Here is a 17,858-nt window from a genome sequence, read left to right as displayed (position 1 = left end):
GATGGAGTTGCTATTAATTGGTGAAATATTTAGCTATGTGAATGGGCTAGAATAAGCACGTCATAAAAAATTTGGTGGGTTTCACAAGGGTCCTTCTTAGTCACCAACACCCTGACTCACTTTCCCTTTATACAAACACATAATTGTAAACACATTTCCAACGATTCAATTGTGTTTGTCAGTTTGGGTCTTTTCATTTGATATTGTCTTTAAACCTAAACGTTTGGTCTCCGCATGCAAAACCGCAAGCTCTGCTATAGTGTTGAAGGCTGCACAAAGATGTGGAGTAAGCGATTTCGGTCTGTACGAGAGACCTCCACAACGCCGCCGCCCCTTTGCACGCCATCACACGCACGCACACACGCACACACACACACACACGCACGCACACACACACGCTTGACAGGGGAAACAACAGGACTTGGCAGCCGAAAGGAGCAGCTGCTCTCAAAGGTCGTATTACAGGAGAAAGAAAACATTTTAGCTTGCTGCTCTGTGACAAGAACATGGCTTTAACCCCGCCGTCTTCGCGCCTTTTAAAGGATTTTTTTTTCCCCCTCCGTGTTTTCCACGTCATCCCTTGCAAAATAATATGCCAAAATTGGAGCCATGCTGCCCTCCTGCCCCTCCTAAGTGTGTGCTTGGCCCTAATAAATTTGCTTCGGCTCCTCCAATAACTTCCTCCTACTTCCTATCTGGCGCAGAGCTCAGGAAACAATCAGAGTTGAGAGTGAAAGGCACACACACGCGCGCGCACACACACTCACACACACACAACGCCTCGTCAAATCAAACATTTGCACTGTGATACCAGCTGAGAGAAAAACAATAGAGTTGAGAGTAAAGTCTCACTCATTTACCGTCTGGAAATAACATTGCCACACATTTTACTCGCATGTGTCAAAATATCGCCTTTCGGCCTCACGACTCTGGCTGGAAGTGTTCGGTTTAGGTGAACGGTATGGGATTTTTTAATAGGTTTTAGGTGAACTAATGAATACACACACGCACTCGCACGCACATACACATAATCACCCACATAAAAAAAAAATTAATTAATAAATAAACAAAGAGAGCAATGATGATGACATGTCAAATCGGTAAAATTACCGAATGAACAATACTGAGCTCTCCAGGAAAAAATAGAATAAATAAATAAAATAAATAAATAAATTAATTAATTAAATAAAAAATAACAAAATAAGAAAATAAAAAATAAATAAATAAATAAATAAATAAATAAATAAATAAATAAATAAATAAATAAATAAAAAAAAATATGGCCTTTTACAGATACATTTAGCTAAATTGACAAATCACTGCCAAAACGGAAGCTACAGCATTTATCAGCCCATGGCGGAATACAGCCACAACTGTGTACGCTTTAGCACAGCAACACGGCATACCGCCATGACATTATTCGATGGCGTCACTAGAATGGGTTGTGATGGCTGCTTTTAACACAAACGGGCAGCATAAGTGTCAGATGTGCAACTCTTAGATACCAAACACCTCCAACGGATTGTTTATCGACGCTAACTTTTACTACTTACACAGCCAATGTTTTGCAAGTAGCCTGTGTTGTGTAGCTTACGTATGAAGAGTGGAGTAGTACAACCGCTGGTTGTCAACAAATACACGAGACTCCAACGCAAGTTTCCTGCGTGAAATGCAGGGACGCATGCGCCCTATCGAGAAAACCTTAAATCTTAAACATATATTTCCTCAACATGCCTGCTCCAACTGTGTCTAGTGTGACAGTCGTGAATCAAATATTCATAGAACAAATGGGTTTCAACACAACAGGAGAGGAGAAGTAAGTAGGGAAAAATCCCAGCTTTTACAGGCAGCGTAAAAGGGGAACCAGAGTTTGCCCGTCAAGAGTAACGAACACTGACTTTGATCACCTTCCAATCGTCATCCGCCACGTGAGAATTAATCGTTAATCCATCTGGAAAGGAAAGACTGACAAGCAGCGAGCCAGACTTGCTGCTGCTGTTCTTTCTTTTCTTCTTCTATTTTTTTTTTTTTTTTTTTTTACTCCTTGAAAGCCTGAATCAGCATATTTTTGGAAGAAGAAAAAAAATCGGAAACTTTCCAGAGAATGTAGCGGAGGGAAACCAATCTCGCCTGGATTGGTCATTTTGTGGCGAGGAGCGGTTACAAGTCATAATCTGCGAACGCTCCGGGACATGCACGGCCTTGCAGCCAGTGGATTCAACTCAACATATAAATTGTGGCGTAAAAAAAAAAAAAAAAAAGATTAAACGCCGCCAAGGCTCATGGCTTTGATTGCGAGGGGGGGGTTAGGAGGGCAATGGAAGGGGATTTTCAACATGGGAACTCTTAATGTGGGCCTATTCATAACAGGCCTACCATTCGGACAATTGCGCACTGTTATAATAAGAGCAACTAAAATTAATACCTCTGAGCCGCAGAGGGAGATCCTCCCCCAACCCAAACAGCCTGAACGAGGGGATTAAAGTGGTTTCACATGAGTGCCCTTGGGTCACCAGAACTAGAGTGTGACACACTGCAAGTTGATGTATGTGTGTGTAGCCCACAATGCTTATCACAGTAGCCCCACACACTTGTTAACCTCGTAGCCAGTTATTTCCCTTCTTCCTCATTTTTTTTTTTTTTTTTTTTTTTTTTACTTTCATGTGGAACGACACACGAAGGGTCGGGCAAGGCGAACGCCGTCAAAAACAAAGGCGACAGTGTTCCCGACACTCCCCTGGATCGCTTCGGTAAATTATCTGGGAAACGCTCATCATGGTCAAAAAAAAAAAAAAAAGAGAGAGCAATGATGATGACATGTCAAATCGCTAAAATTACCGAATGAACAATACTGAGCTCTCCAGAAAAAAAATAAAATAAATAAATTTAAATAAAAAATTGAAAAATCATGGTCTGTTGGAAATGTAAACCTGTGCTACGTATTACTGTCCAGACAATGGCGGTGGACTGGACGCTATATTTGACAAATATTGCTGTATAATTTCTACATCAACAGTGGGAGGAATAAATATATGATCCCCTGATGAATTGGCTCACTTTTTATGGTTGCTTTATTGATTTTGGTAATAGCCGAAATATTGGTTTAAAATAAAAGTACTTGATCAACTCGGCCATAATTGTTTCTCCCACAGATTGGCTCGTGTGGACAATCAACCAATTACCACTATTCGCGATCTTTTTTTAAAATTTTTAATATTTTTTTTATTTTTTATTCCAGAATAAAAAAAAATAAAAATATATTCCCGATCTTAACTGGATATGTATATCAAGCGCACCTTGTTTCAGCTTTCTGACCTTCCAATCTCTACACCGCCATTGGGCAAAACTAAAGCGGCAACAAATGATGTCAGGGACAATACTGTTGACCTGCACAAGCCTGGAATGGGTTCCAAAACTAACAGCAAAATGTTTGTTGAGAAGAAGACAACAACCGGTGGCATTATTCACTAGTGGAAGACACGGCGTTGTAAAGACGATCATGGGAAAGGTTAAGGGAGTAGCCTCAAAGTACACGACAAGAACTTGCTAATGATCTGAAGGCAGAGAAGTCAAGTCGCCAAGTAAACAGTTGGAAACACACAGCGCAATGGACTCCAGTGTTCACGCGTACAGGCCCGCTTCAAGTTAGCCACTTAGCCCAGTGAACATATAAACGACGCTGCGGTCAGATGAGACCAAAGTTGAACTATGTGGCATCAACTCAAACTGTTGTGTTTGGGGGAGAAAAAAATATGAGTATGACAACAAAGAAGCATTTCAGCCTCCCCCGATAAACATCTGACCCCCAAGTGAACTTTTCAACCTACTTTTCAAATAAAATACAAAATCAGCATACTATTAGGAGTAGAGATAGAACGATGAGGTTTCTTCAGAGCCGATACTGATGCTGATTATTAGTAGTCACGAAGGCCGATAACCGATATTTAGAGCCGATATTCATTTTCAGTAAAAAAATAAAATAAAATAAAATTTAAAAGATGAGGAGATATTGGCGTCAAAATGTTGGGAAATACAAATGCCAATCAAGACTCTGTTGTAATGTCTTAAAGCATGTTTATCGAACAAATTTTCAGACTTTTCAAAATGTCGAAGGTTTTATTTTTTAATCTTAAAAAATAGGCAATCCTTTTAAATTTCTAACAAAATGTTCAGGGAGCTGCCAAGGTAATCAGTACGTCTTAAAAAGTTAAATGGAAACTTAACCCCTTAGCTCTCTATAGTTTTCTACAGTAAATATTTTGTTCCCAAAATTTAAAAATACCTGAAATCCTACACTTTCACATTCCTTTGTTTTAATGTCGAACAAAAACAAAAGGTTGAAAAGGTTCCCAGGGTCAGCAACATCTCATAAAGTTAACTGAACAATTAAATAAATAGTACTCTGAGATTATAGATATAATATAAAAATACATATATAAAAATAATGAGATATATTCGTCAAAATGCTCAATATTGTCGCCGATAATTGGCCTGGGTCTATCCCTAATTATGAGAATGTAGCCAATCCACGCCTGTCTATTCCCCGAAAAAAAGTCCATTAATTAGACATACCACTGATATAAAATTCTGTCATAAAAAAAAAAAAAGAAGTTGTTTCAAGCGGCTACATTTTCACACCAGTTGCACACTCCACGTTTTTGTATAAAAAACAATGTGACTTAGAGGTCGAGTTCACAATAATTTTATCAGAAACATTTTTAAACAAGCTGCGTTGATCTATTTACAGTAAAAAAAAAAACAAAAAAAAAAAACAAGGTGAACACAATCATGGAGGCAAGTTGTGGTTTTACACACAAAGTATTAATTTGTAACATATTATCTTAAATTCCAGAGCCCTGTAATAAACAATTCCAAATAAATCTTGCATTTAACTTAATGGGACTATTTGGAGGCTCCACTTTGACACAATGAGGCAATCAATTATCATGGATATAAAAGCAAACAATAAGGATCCAATTCTATTATTGTTCTTTTATAGTCATATTTCCACTAGTTCCAGTGCATAAAGTTTCTAATAAAATCCTGCTAAATAAGCGCAAAGGGTGGATTGTTGCATTGCACTCTATTCAAGATTATTTTGGAGGCTGTAATATAAGCCGCATAACCACGGCATTATACAACATTAGCTTCATGGCCGAGTTATATTTGTGTGCGTTTTGGTGGTTGAGCAACATTGAGGCTCAGCATGTATAGCACAATCTGGCCTTTCGGCGCCGTGTCCATCAAACCGCATATTGTGCCGCGTAATTGTCATTAATGTCCTTCTGCCGAGAGCCTTGCGCTTCTCTGTGAAGCCCGCTGTGTGTGCTCATCACAAACACACACACACAAGTGGTATTTGTTCCAGGCTGGCTCGACAGAAGGACAAGTGTCCGCCATTTGGGCCGTGCGGCCACTTCTGGCCCCGCTGCTAAAAAGGCAAAAGCAAGCTGCGTGCAAATGGGGGGGGGGGGGGGCGGCGCTCATTAAGCCCCTCTCCTACGGGGTTTTACGCAAAAGGGTGAAGCCGCCGCTGACAAACGGTTCGACAGCCCAGCGTCCAAAACAAAAAAACAAAAGGACGCACTAGAGGCTCTCAATTCCACGAGATCGAAATGAGATGCTTTCGAAAACGTGCTCTCCGAGCAGCTGATAAACATCCTGAAGGAACACAGCTGGGGATGGCAAGGAAGGAGGGGAGGGTAAAAAAAAAAGAAGGCAAACAGACACTTTAAGAGGATAAAAACTTCCAAGTAATCTAATTGACCTCAATGGCACGGCCTGAGTTGAAAAACCTTCCCTTCGCACAAGCTAAATCCGCAGCGATTGAGAGGCCCGATACATTCTGCTTAAGAACAATGGAGAGAATCTGTCGGAGCAGCAAAATGCGTAATCCCTTCCAGATTTTCCCTCCCCGACAGCATCTATTATAAAGCATCTCTTTGGCGTGTCACGTTTTACCCAAGACAACAATGTTTGGCTGGGCTTGTTTGCATTTAAGAACATCACTTCCACATGTTGCGAGACAGTCGCCTATCGGGACGGAACCCAACGGCAGCTTGCCGCTAAGAAGTTCACACGCATCGTACATGTGCCCATTTGAAGCCACTTAACGCATTTTTAAAAAAACGTGCGGGACCCCACACATGACAAAATAAAGAACTGCTTGTGCTGTACTTTGGTGTTGTACCAAGAGCGACCTGTGAGAGGCAGCGCTGTGCCACAGATTGTCAAAAACTACACAGAGGAAGAAAAGGAAAGAAACTAGACAAAGTACAATTTCTGTATAAATTGCGTGGGAATGATGAAAAGCGGGACGCTGTTAGCTGAATTCATGTGCTTATGAAGTCAATTAAAAGATAAATTACTAAAGTACTCAAATGTGGTCCACAATGCACTTTACCAACTGCCACTGAGCAGTATCAGACAGGAAGTGGGCGTGGAGTAAAAATTTCAATGTCTGTCCCATTGAAAATGAATGTGGAAAAGTTGATATTTAACGTTAAATTGTGCGAATACTCGAAGTAATATGAATGCTTCAGCATTCCCACAAATAGAAAAATAATGTTTTTAAAAAAGTGAGCCAGCAGAATAAAATGCATGTAAATAACAGTATAAGTGTTTTTTTTTTATACAATCAGCAAACCAACTAAGTAAAAATGACAAGGTGACAAGATAATTAGTTTGCAACAATGAGGCACCCAAACCCAAACATTAACAGGTTCTTCTGCTCATCCGCTGCCAACCTGACAGACTGCATTCTATCGTTTGAGTCAAACCTGTGATTTCATCTGCAAACGAAGAAGAAGAAAAAAAAAAAGGAGCATCCGGGCTAAACATTTGATTGGTGTCAAAAGTCAACGACGCAAAAAGCAACACGTTGCTATAGGTTGAAGCGGCAGTTTCTTGTTATATAATTAGCTTGAGTACTTGTCAATGGGTGGTACCTTCAAACGTGTCTGCTTTTGCACGCTTGACCCGTTTATATTTTTGACACTTTTACAGCTTGGGAGCACACAAGTACCAATTTTGCCATGGGAAAAAAAATGGACAAGCAGGCACAATAATTCGCGCTATGTGGTAACATTAGATCAAGAAATGGAATTAAATTCAGATAGATAGATAGATAGTCCGTCCCCTTTTAAATTATCAAGCACTTGCGCCTCTATTAAATCTTAATTAAATTGGAAAAAAAAGATGACGTATTCAGCATCACATGCTGTAACATGAAACCAAATTCAAGACGAATCTGATCCAAATTTGACTTTTAACACCGGCAATGCCATTTAACATGATCAGGCACATAACAGTCCGTTCAATATTATCTGTTTAGGTCGGACAAAGTCTGAGTTTTACGACGTGTAACTTCAAACCAAATACACCCAAGATTTGATCCAATTTGAATTTAAATTTGAATGAAATTAAAACGACCATCTGAATTTAACACCAAAGTTCCCATACAGATAAACACATACTGTAGTTAGTTATACTGTATCCAGGACTGACACTGATCCAATTTGAATTCAATACCAACAATTCCAATCACTACTGTTAGGGCCTTAAACCCCAGTTAAATCGTATCGGATTCAGACAAAATGTGTGGCGTCAGAAGCTCTATCTTGAAACCAAATTCAAACCAGATCTGATCCCATTTTAATTTAACACTGACAATCTTGTTTACTATTAAAATGAACTAACACTCTGTTTAATAATACTGATTTGTGCAAAATGTGAGTTTCACAAGCTGTAAAATGAAACCAAATCCACTCTGGATCCAATCCAAATTTGATTTAATTTTAAGTCGGGACAACACTACTTTGAATTTATAACTATTGTTCTCATATAGATAAAACAGATAAACCCCTTGACGGGTCACCAGATTGGCAGAAGCTGTTTTATGAGACAAAATTCAAATCCAGATTTGATCCAATTTGAATTTAACACCAACAAACAATCAATCAATAATGTCCTCAGGTCCTAAAACCCTTGTTAAATTATATGCGATTTGTTCTGTCATTAAACCAAATTCAATCCAAATATGATCCAATCTGAATTTAACAGCGCCAATCCCATTTAACACAATCAAACACTTTCAAATCGGATTAGGTCATTTTTTTCAATCTTAAAATGAAGCCAAAGTCACTGCCGATTTAATCCAGTAATACTGACGTTCTCATATAAAAATAATAATAATAATTATATGAAAAAGTGTCATTTGAATTTGACACTGACAATCCCATTCAAGCACAATCAGGCTTTTAAACCAGTATGAAATCATATCTGACCTGGACTAAATGTGCACAAGATCAAGAAATTGGAATTCAGATAGATAGATAGATAGATAGATAGATAGATAGATAGATAATACATGACAAGTTTCAGACAAGCGTAAAGTTTCTCTTACCTCAGCAAATGCAGAGTTCCGAACCAGACTCAACCAGTCCACTATATAATCGCTCCAAAACGGTTCTGCTCTGCGTGTCTGTTGGAAGCGCTGCGTGGAACGACACACACACAAAAGCACACATATCGGTGCGATTGTTCGCTGTCAAAACACCATCACGGAGCTTTTTTTGTGGGTCGCTTTTCGTCCCCCCAGTTCGTCGGCGGTTCTTCCCCGCCGAAGACATCCCCCTCTCCGGTATAAGGACTCCGACAGTACCGTCTAAGCAACACCAGCGCGTTTCCTTCCTTCATTCCTCCCTTCCCTTCCCTTCCCTTCCCTCCCGCTCCGCAGAAAAATGTCAAAAATGACAATGATCCGAAAACTTCACGGAGGGAGAGCAGCGAGCGAGTGAGCGTGGAAGCGAAAAAAAAGAAAGAATCCTGGGTTGTAGAAGAAGCATTTTGCGTGGAACTTACCTTGTTACAATTCGCTCTTCCCGCCACACAAACTTGCTCAAGATGCTGACTTTTTGGCCCAATTCTGGCGCCCTTGTTTTGCCCTAATATTTTCTCCGGAGGTTTGACAGTATAAGTGGAATGTTAAGTATGACTTTGGTATGAAATCAACGCACTACACTGGAAGGCGAAGGGGGGAGGGAGAGGGAGCGAGAGAGGCAGAAAGAAAAAAAAAAAAAAGACGGCCGCCGAGGAGCCATTGGTGAGCGTCAATCAACAAAGTTCGGGGCGGGACTCCGGCTAGCCTAATATAATGTGGTGAGGACTGGAGTAACCAAATACAAACGCACAGACTTCGTTACTGTACTTAAGTAGAACCTCCCTACGTAACTGTAATTTACTCAACAACAGTGGTGTATCATCTTTCCACATTGAAATGAACACAAATGCCATTAATGGGTTATAACACTAATAGTATTATACACAATAATATTTACTGTAAAGCATAGTGTAAGGCAAAAAAACGCAAAGAAGTAATCAGTTTCTACGTAACTACTTCTGGTGTGTGACACTTGGCCACAGGGGGCAGTACAACAAAGCCACACAAACACAAATGAAGACTTTCACAACTACTGTAAAAGACTCAGTGACCAAATTTTAATCGGTGCATGTTGTCGGCCACCAGGCAACTCTCCTTCTACAGAGACAAAGGTCAAATAGTAATAAAAAGCAAAAAATTGAACGACTTGTACGTCAAAATATTGTAAGACACGTCACTCATTTATCGGTGTACACATAAAGTGGGTGTGGCTTGCCAGGCTAGTGCTAACGACCGTGTGTGTAATGCGTGGCTAGATACTAAATCAAAAAGAAATACATGCTTTTACTGTCAACAAGTTATTTGGTGAAAAAAAAAACACAACTTATTTTTGATCATTTATATGTATATTCTATTTTCATAATCATATTGAACATTTTGCATATGTCTCGGAAAATGTTGCCCACCCTGTCATTATAGGGTAACTGCCGCTTTAAGAAGCTGTCTGATGTTTTCAGTGGCATTTCGACCAGCATTTTGCCTTTCTTAGTGGATATAGTTACAGAATAAATCAATTACACTTGTTGTTTCCTAATTTTCATGACATTACGTGTGTCATTGTCAAGCTTCAATTGTCTCGGAAAATTCTGGATATATTTGTTAAACAGTACACAGTCAACTTGCCCCCTGAAGATCCATGATGTGCTCATTAAATATTATTATTATTATTAATATATTAGCTAATTCTATCTATATATCTATCTATCAATCCATCCATCCATCTGGAGTATTTTGCCACCTGGTGGCTAAAGTGTGCACACCAGAAGGAGCCGCAAAACAAATTCACAAAATCAAGTTGCACAAACTGTTTGAATCTTTACAATCTATTGACTTATGCTATTATAATATATGAACAGTACTATAGTGTATTTTTTTCTGAATAAAAATCATACTACAAAATGTTTTGTTTGGTGTTTTAGGGCGGCTTTGAACGGATTATTCGCATGTCCATTCATTTTAATGGAGAAACAAGTTTTGAGATAATAGTGTTTTAAGTTTTTAGAGGTTATCTGTTAAAAACAACAACAAAAAAAACCTTAGATTTATTATATTTGGTGGAATAATCTAAATGTCAGTCTGTGCTTTGTTTAGGGGGAAAAAACTGCAGGCCTTGAACACATTTCCCTCCAGCAACAGCTCCTTCTTTTGGTCAACAGCATGGTTGCAGGGATTTCTGAAGGAATGCGTGCATCCACCACCGGGACAAATAAACTACAGATAAACTGATGAACATCTAAAAGAGAGCTATTGCCTTTTTTTTTTTTATTGCTGGAGGTCTCAGCGAGGAAACGCATCCATCCTGAAAAGGCGTCAGCTTAAGGCTTCATTTAACCTGCGAGTTTGGACAACTGCCTGAGCAGGTTGAGGCAGAATACACACCTTTCACTCACTTAGCCTGCGAGCTGTCACCTCAAACAGGTTTTTTTCATTTGGAGCGCCGCTTCGGGGCGACTCAAAGCTGTCGGAGGATCTGCGAGCCGCCGGCTTGACGCAGAAGATATCTGTAAAACTTCATATAAATCTAACACGTCAGCGACAAAGTCTGCCGGGCATGGCGGCCCCAGGAAAGGAAGGCGACCTGCTTGGTTTTTGCTAGCATCCGTTCATACAATCAAAGCTAAAGTCGAGGACATTGATTTGACATTACTTTATTAAATAATGTTTTTATGGAACAGTGATTCCCAACCACTTTGCTTAACTGCAACAAAAAAATGATTAGATATTTATTACAACTAATTTATCTTTGTTCATCTATTTTTGCTAGCGACGTATAGTGACCATCAGAAGAATTAAATAGGTGCGATATAAGATGTGCATCCACCTATTGTTATTCATACAACAGAATAGCTTTGCGTTCAGATCTCACGTCCATTTGTGAGTAAATTGGAACGAGATCGTTGTTATTTCAAGACTGTTTTTGCGATGATGCGGTTTGACGGCGTGATTCGAGTGATTTCTAATTTCTCAAAAAAAAAAACGGTTGGGAAACGCTGACATAGAAGACAACAAAATGGAATAAAATACAATGTGAAAAAAAAAAAACGTTCAATCAGAAACCATTATCTCTACTTACAGGAAGTAAAAGAAAAAGAATAGAAATATAAACATTTGTTCGTTTTTATATACGTACTATAAATGTAATTGTACTGATGATAGTGAAAATTAATGAAACAAATTTTTTTGTAATATAAAAAATGAAACGAAGATAAATAATTTTCCCATTATTAATGTGACCTGTAACCTCTACAGCTCAATAGAAAAAAATAATAATTTTGAGAGGGGGAGTAAAACTAAACAACTGCGATAATGTTGCCGCACACCCTCTTGTAACTGGAATGTTCAGAATTAAATAATCAAATTCATGTTGAGTGGCAGTCAGCCCGCACCTGCCATCATTTTAAGTGCCTCTACTTAACCCCCACTAAAGTTCAGCTGTTCTATTGGGACTCTCCTGGCATTTGAACAGGGGTGTGTAGACTCTTTTTTTTTTTATATCCAACTTAGCTTACAAATGTATCATTTTTTGCTTCTATATACAGTTTCTGACACGCCAACAGACACAAAATGTTTCCACTGCATTCAATTAGATTAGAAAAGGAGACTCTCCAGATGCCAAGGTGGATCAAATGACAGAGTGAGCCCATCTTGCAGGGAAGGAACAAATACAACACACCTCAGAAAAAAAGCAGCAGGTATCGTCACATTTGTTATCAGTTCACCTCGTCAAGGCAGAATATTTGACGGTGTATCCGAAGGCCTGGGTTGTTCTGATGCGTATCTATGTGTGTGTGTGTGCCGTATATCAAATGCGACCCTCGCAGGCAACAAATGGGGCTCATTCGCAGGCGATTTTCCCATCAAAGCTGGAGAGCGCCATGGCGAAGGCCTGCACGGCGCACATCGGGTACTTGAAGTCCAGCGTGAAAATGTCGTCGGCTATTCGGCCAAATTGCATCACAATGTAGTCCACTACAAGGCAAGATAGACAAAAGGTTAGCTTGGTTGGTGTTTTCATTGGTATATCGGCATGCGCGCTCTTACCGAATTTTAATACCAATATTTTCTAAGAAGCAACTTGCCCCCTGTTGGGGTTGCCAACTGCGAGTCAGTTGCATGATATGTTTGGCATTTTTTTATCCAGGCTTGGGACCCAAAGTGGCTTCGAATCGGCATAAAGGACTGGATGTTACTTTTTGCCTGACCGCTATTTGAAAGAAGACTTATTAACTCATTTGCTCCCAAAAACGTATAAATATGTTCTATTTTAAAATAGTGTCCCAAAAACATATTCATAGTTTTTTTATGTTAGAGCATATGGAGGGCTTTGATGCAACCTCTGAACTGAAGAGAACGGTTGAAGCAATGGCAGTTATTGCAAAAACGGAGTATAAGAGATTAACCAGGGCCATGTTGCAAAAAGCTATGATGGATATACAGGGTGTTTATTAAAAAAATTAATTAATAACATACTCACCCACATACAAAAAAAAACAAAAACATATATATATATATATATATATATATATATAAATATACAGTATATATATATATATATGTGTGTATATTTAAAATAATAATAATAATAAAAAAAAAACATTTATTCAATTTTTTTAATTTATTTGTTTTTTTTTAAAAAAGGAGAGCAATGATGATGTCAAATCGAATGAACAATACTCAGCTCTCCTGGAAAAAAATAAAATAAAAATAAAAATTAAAAAAATAAAAAAATTAAAAAATTAATTAAAAATGCAATTGATTAGATATTTTATTTAGATTTGTTCTATTGTATTCAGCGTTTATTAAAGCTTTTTTTTTTTTTTACCTCTTTTAATACACTTGTACATGGGCACCATTAGTTGCACGAAGCACATCAAGACGGTACTTGATTTCTTGCCATGTTCGCTGTAGCATAGCCTCATCAATTGTGGCAATGGCATCAGTAATCCTTGGCTTATGGTCAGTAATGATAAACACTGTGTGTTTTTTTTAAACACTAAATAAAATAGAACAAATCTGAATAAAATATCTAATCAATTGCATTTTTAATAATTTTTTTAAATGGTAAAGAGACTTTATGGAAACCCTGTATATATATATATATATATATATATATATATATATATATATATATATATATATATATATATATATATATGATGATGATGAAATTTAGCTATATTCTAATGCTAATTGCTGCAAAACGGAAATAGATAGAAATATACTTTATCCTTCCTGATGAAAGAAGAGACTATAATGTTTCTTCTGGTAGGTTCCATGTTTTTATAGCAACGGAACACAATATTCTGTGGGCCCTTGCAAAATCGGTCAAAATCCAGTAAAACAGCCGGGAGCGAAGGGGGTTGCTTCAATGAAAATGGCTGGGACTCCTGGGAGTGAATGAGTTAAAGTTACCGCCATTCAGCTACTATCAACATTTTATAAGAACATTTCATTAAATTGACTCTGGCCAAAATGGCGACTATCTTGAGCTCTTCATCCAGCCCAAATCCGATCGTCAACCATCAAAATAATGAACCCAACCTTGGGTAAAAGTAACCAAGTCTGCTCAAGGTTTGTTGGTAGGTTTGACTACCACATACCACCAATGTAAGTATTTTAACTATGATGAATGTGTCCTTTAAATAGATAGTTACGTAATTATCAAGCGGGCTAGATTTCAACTATATTAGCTCTATTCTCTTTATAGCATCTTTCGCATTGACCATATGGTAGGTACTATATTAGGAAAGTTAAGCTTGCCCAATTGGACTCACAATCTTTGCTGTGGACGATCTGGAAATTCTTGATGGAGGCCTGTGTGACCCGGCCGTTGAAGTTGAGCACATGCGAGGCTGTTTCTTCGTTCCACACAGGCGTCTTGTTGTGAAGCTCAATCAGATTCTCCATTCTTCTATTTTGGTGTCGTATCAAGAGGCCGTCATAGTCCTGGCAAGATTTGAAATGTGCAGTGAACACCTAAATGTATTTTTTTGTATTTGGTCTGCAAAAATACCAAAACAAAGTCTAGCCCGCCCCTGCGTAGATTTACACTGCGACTTGCACTGGGCACGAAAAGACAGCCTTTTTGCTCTCACTCACATTTCTGGGTCGAAGGGGTACTCGCTCGTTGTCCTTGTCCATGCCTGGAATGATGACTGACATCCTTCTGGGCCCTTTCATCCCCAAAACATTTGTTTCCTGATGCGTGGCAGTAGAGATTTGTCAATTCAATTTCAGTGTGACATCATTTTTTTTTCAAGATTTGGAATGACTTACGTAGATGATGGCTGCCAACTCCTGCCGCGCGTTGGACATGTCCGGAAGGGCTTTTTCTGGATTTAGAGCGTTGTCAAAGACAGTAAACTTGGTGCCCATTAAATTTGACCTGGACAACACGTAAAAAGCAGATGTTGAATCAATATTTACTGCACATCTGTATTGTGGGCTGGATTTGCACTGCGTGGTTCAAGTCACAAGGATTCCAGTGCCAGACATTCATATTTTAGGGGCAGTCAATTTATAGTTATGTAAGATGTTGTAAAAATATTTACAAATATACACTCACTATTGTGAGATCTTGTACATGGTGATAGATAGCGAAAGGATTTATGTTCTTGAACCTGCAGTAAAAATCCAGCCTCGAATGAATGGCCGTCGTACCTCAGCTTTCCTACAAAGTTATTGCCACCTCTTGACAAATCCGTGGCATCAATGGAGATGAGATAATTGGAGGTTGCGCATTTCTTTCTTTTCCTGCCAGCTAACAGAAACGTCTACAAAGAAATGTCGTTGTAATTGAAGCATTTCGGTTTTTAACAATTCCAAAACACATTATTAAACATAACTTGCGCACTCCTAGAAAAAAAAAAAAAGTTGTAGAACAAAGGCGTGGCTCAACGTGGGGTGGACATAAACATTTGACTCCGCCCACACAGACTCTCAGTGCCTTTTTTTTTTTTTAACAGAATGGTTTTATCTAGGGGTGTCAAAATTGGTGTGTAAATTTTTAGTTAATTTAAAGTTACTTTAACACCACAAATTTTTGAACGCGCACATTTTACTTCATGCTCAAGATTAGATCAAGATTAGACCAACATCTTACAAATGCAATTATGCCATCTAGTGGCAGAAAAATTATTTCAACACAAATCAATATCACATTAGTTTTGTTTTTTTTTGTTTTTTTTACAGTACAGGACATCTTTATTAATTGTAACTCAATTCTATGAATTATTATGAAACTACTGTAACAACGACTAAAAGATGCAGCCATATTACTTAAACAATTTTTCCACTTTTATGCTCACAAGAGTACAAAAAACATTATATTTTATTGTACATTTTATAGTACATTTAGAAACAGATATAAAATTTGTGATTAATCGTGAGTTAACTATTGAAGTCATGGGATTAATTACGATTAGAAAAAAATAACCGCCTCTCACCCCTAGTTTTAACACACAGCAAAATTTGCGGATTTAATGATGCACCATCTTATGACGTCATGTTTATTTATTTTGGACTCTTATGATGCATCCAAAAATTAAAACCCTCAGTCAGCCGGGGCGGAGCTAACTAAACCGTTTTGACGTACATTCTTTATTGTTATTTATTTCTGATATTGAGGCCATTTGATTGAAAAGTTGTGGTGAAAAGATGTCCTGAAAATAGAAATGAGTAGGATGGGTGCAATACCACATATCCCCAGTAGTAGTTGAGTTTAGTATTTGGGTTTCAGTCAGTTTGTAATTTTTGATGTTTAAAAAAAGTGTTACAACAATAAGTGTGGCAAGGAAATAGTTAACAAAAAAAAAAAAAGTTGTAGAACAAAGGTGTGGCTCAACGTGATAAACATTTGACTCCGCCCACACAGACTCTCAGTGCCTTTTTTTTTTAACAGAATGGTTTTATCTAGGGGTGTCAAAATTGGTGTGTAAATTTTTAGTTAATTTAAAGTTACTTTAACACCACAAATTTTTGAACGCGCACATTTTACTTCATGCTAAAGATAAGATAGAAAAAGTCACCAACATCTTACAAATGCAATTATGCCATCTAGTGGCAGAAAAATTATCTCAACACAAATCAATATCACATTAGTTGTTGTTTTTTACAGTACAGGACATCTTTATTAATTGTAACTCAATTCTATGAATTATTATGAAATTACTGTAACAATGACTAAAAGATGCAGCCATATTTCTTAAACATTTTTTTCACTTTTATGCTCACAAGAGTACAAAAACCATTATATTTTATTGTACATTTAGAAACAGATATAAAATTTGTGATTAATCGTGAGTTAACTATTGAAGTCATGGGATTAATTACGATTAGAAAAAATTAACCGCCTCTCCCCCCCTAGTTTTAACACACAGCAAAATTTGCGGATTTAATGATGCACCATCTTATGACGTCATGTTTATTTATTTTGGACTCTTATGATGCATCCAAAAATTAAACCCCTCAGTCCGCCGGGGCGGAGCTAACTAAACCGTTTTGACGTACATTCTTTATTGTTATTTATTTCTGATATTGAGGCCATTTGATTGAAAAGTTGAGGTAGAAATGAGTAGGATGGGTGCAATACCACATATCCCCAGTAGTAGTTGAGTTTAGTATTTGGGTTTCAGTCAGTTTGTAATTTTTGATGTTTAAAAAAAGTGTTACAACAATAAGCGTGGCAAGGAAATAGTTAACAAAAAAAAAAAAAAAAAGAGAAGAAAGCGCTTAGAAGTTAAGAATCCATTTGGGTCAAATATTTAGTTCCAGTTGTTGAGTTGAGCCACGCCTCGAACTGCACTCTGCAGCCAGGGCTGATTGTGAAAAGGCGTACACCTCGCACGCCGGCGGCGATAAGACATGTGATCTAATATGGCTTTGATAAAGGAATCAAAACTCCAACCGACCTTCTTGTCGTTGTCAAGATGAAGGTAGTAAAGAGGATACATGCTCTTATCCATCCCCCGCTGGTCTCGGGTCACTCTGCATTTGACGGTCGCGCCTTGAGGCGCCGGCTCCATCACAAACTTTTCCAAGTCGTCAAACTCAATCTCAGGTGATGGCGCTCTCTCCTGCCAACAAAAAAAAAAAAAGGTTCATTAGAGTGCCAAGTAGAAAAGGACATTCAAGGATCCCTGAGGATGTGTTCACACTTGTCACGTGTGCTTCAATCAACTTTTTGGAAACGATTGCTCTTGTGTCGAGTGCGATCCACGACAAGTCTGTCATAACAGGACGAGTGAAAAAGGATCCATGCTGGAATTTGAACAGAAGGACTTCTGGTATATTAATCCAGACCTCAGATTGAGAGAAATGTTTTGTCTGTGGCACAGCATTTGGTCTAATGACAGATGTTAGCGTCTTTGCTAAAGCTAGGCACAGACTCTGGCTGAGCCATTTTGATTTAAGTGCCAAT

The 17,858-nt window shown here is 38.2% G+C and overlaps 2 protein-coding genes across 13 annotated transcripts in view; both read right to left on the bottom strand.

The window, feature by feature from the left end:
• Positions 1 to 9,030, bottom strand: part of tead3b (TEA domain family member 3 b) — a 43,182-nt gene extending 34,152 nt beyond the window's left edge. For 4 of the 7 annotated variants that reach the window (XM_077573319.1, XM_077573320.1, XM_077573322.1 and 1 more), the window contains exons 1-2: positions 8,863 to 9,029; positions 8,405 to 8,494 (exon numbers count right to left, since the gene is read on the bottom strand). The gene's annotated coding sequence lies outside the window, so the exon portion shown is untranslated. Of the gene's footprint in view, positions 1 to 8,404; positions 8,643 to 8,862 lie in introns of those variants that run through there. The other 3 variants (XM_077573315.1, XM_077573317.1, XM_077573316.1) reach the window with 3 other exon arrangements.
• Positions 9,031 to 11,072: 2,042 nt separating this feature from the next.
• The window catches only part of LOC144056172 (tubby-related protein 3-like), a 34,173-nt gene continuing 27,387 nt past the window's right edge, over positions 11,073 to 17,858 (bottom strand). For all 6 annotated transcript variants that reach the window (XM_077572689.1, XM_077572691.1, XM_077572693.1 and 3 more), the window contains 6 exons: positions 17,350 to 17,514; positions 15,101 to 15,213; positions 14,717 to 14,825; positions 14,540 to 14,638; positions 14,215 to 14,386; positions 11,073 to 12,409 (listed from right to left, as the gene is read on the bottom strand). In XM_077572689.1, coding sequence (XP_077428815.1) covers positions 12,276 to 12,409; positions 14,215 to 14,386; positions 14,540 to 14,638; positions 14,717 to 14,825; positions 15,101 to 15,213; positions 17,350 to 17,514 — 792 coding nt within the window. In that variant the 3' untranslated portion in view covers positions 11,073 to 12,275. The remainder of the gene's footprint in view (positions 12,410 to 14,214; positions 14,387 to 14,539; positions 14,639 to 14,716; positions 14,826 to 15,100; positions 15,214 to 17,349; positions 17,515 to 17,858) is intronic.

Source organism: Vanacampus margaritifer, chromosome 8 (genome assembly GCF_051991255.1).
Source record: "Vanacampus margaritifer isolate UIUO_Vmar chromosome 8, RoL_Vmar_1.0, whole genome shotgun sequence".
Lineage (NCBI taxonomy): Eukaryota > Metazoa > Chordata > Actinopteri > Syngnathiformes > Syngnathidae > Vanacampus > Vanacampus margaritifer.
This window is presented reverse-complemented; position numbering and strand designations above follow the sequence as displayed.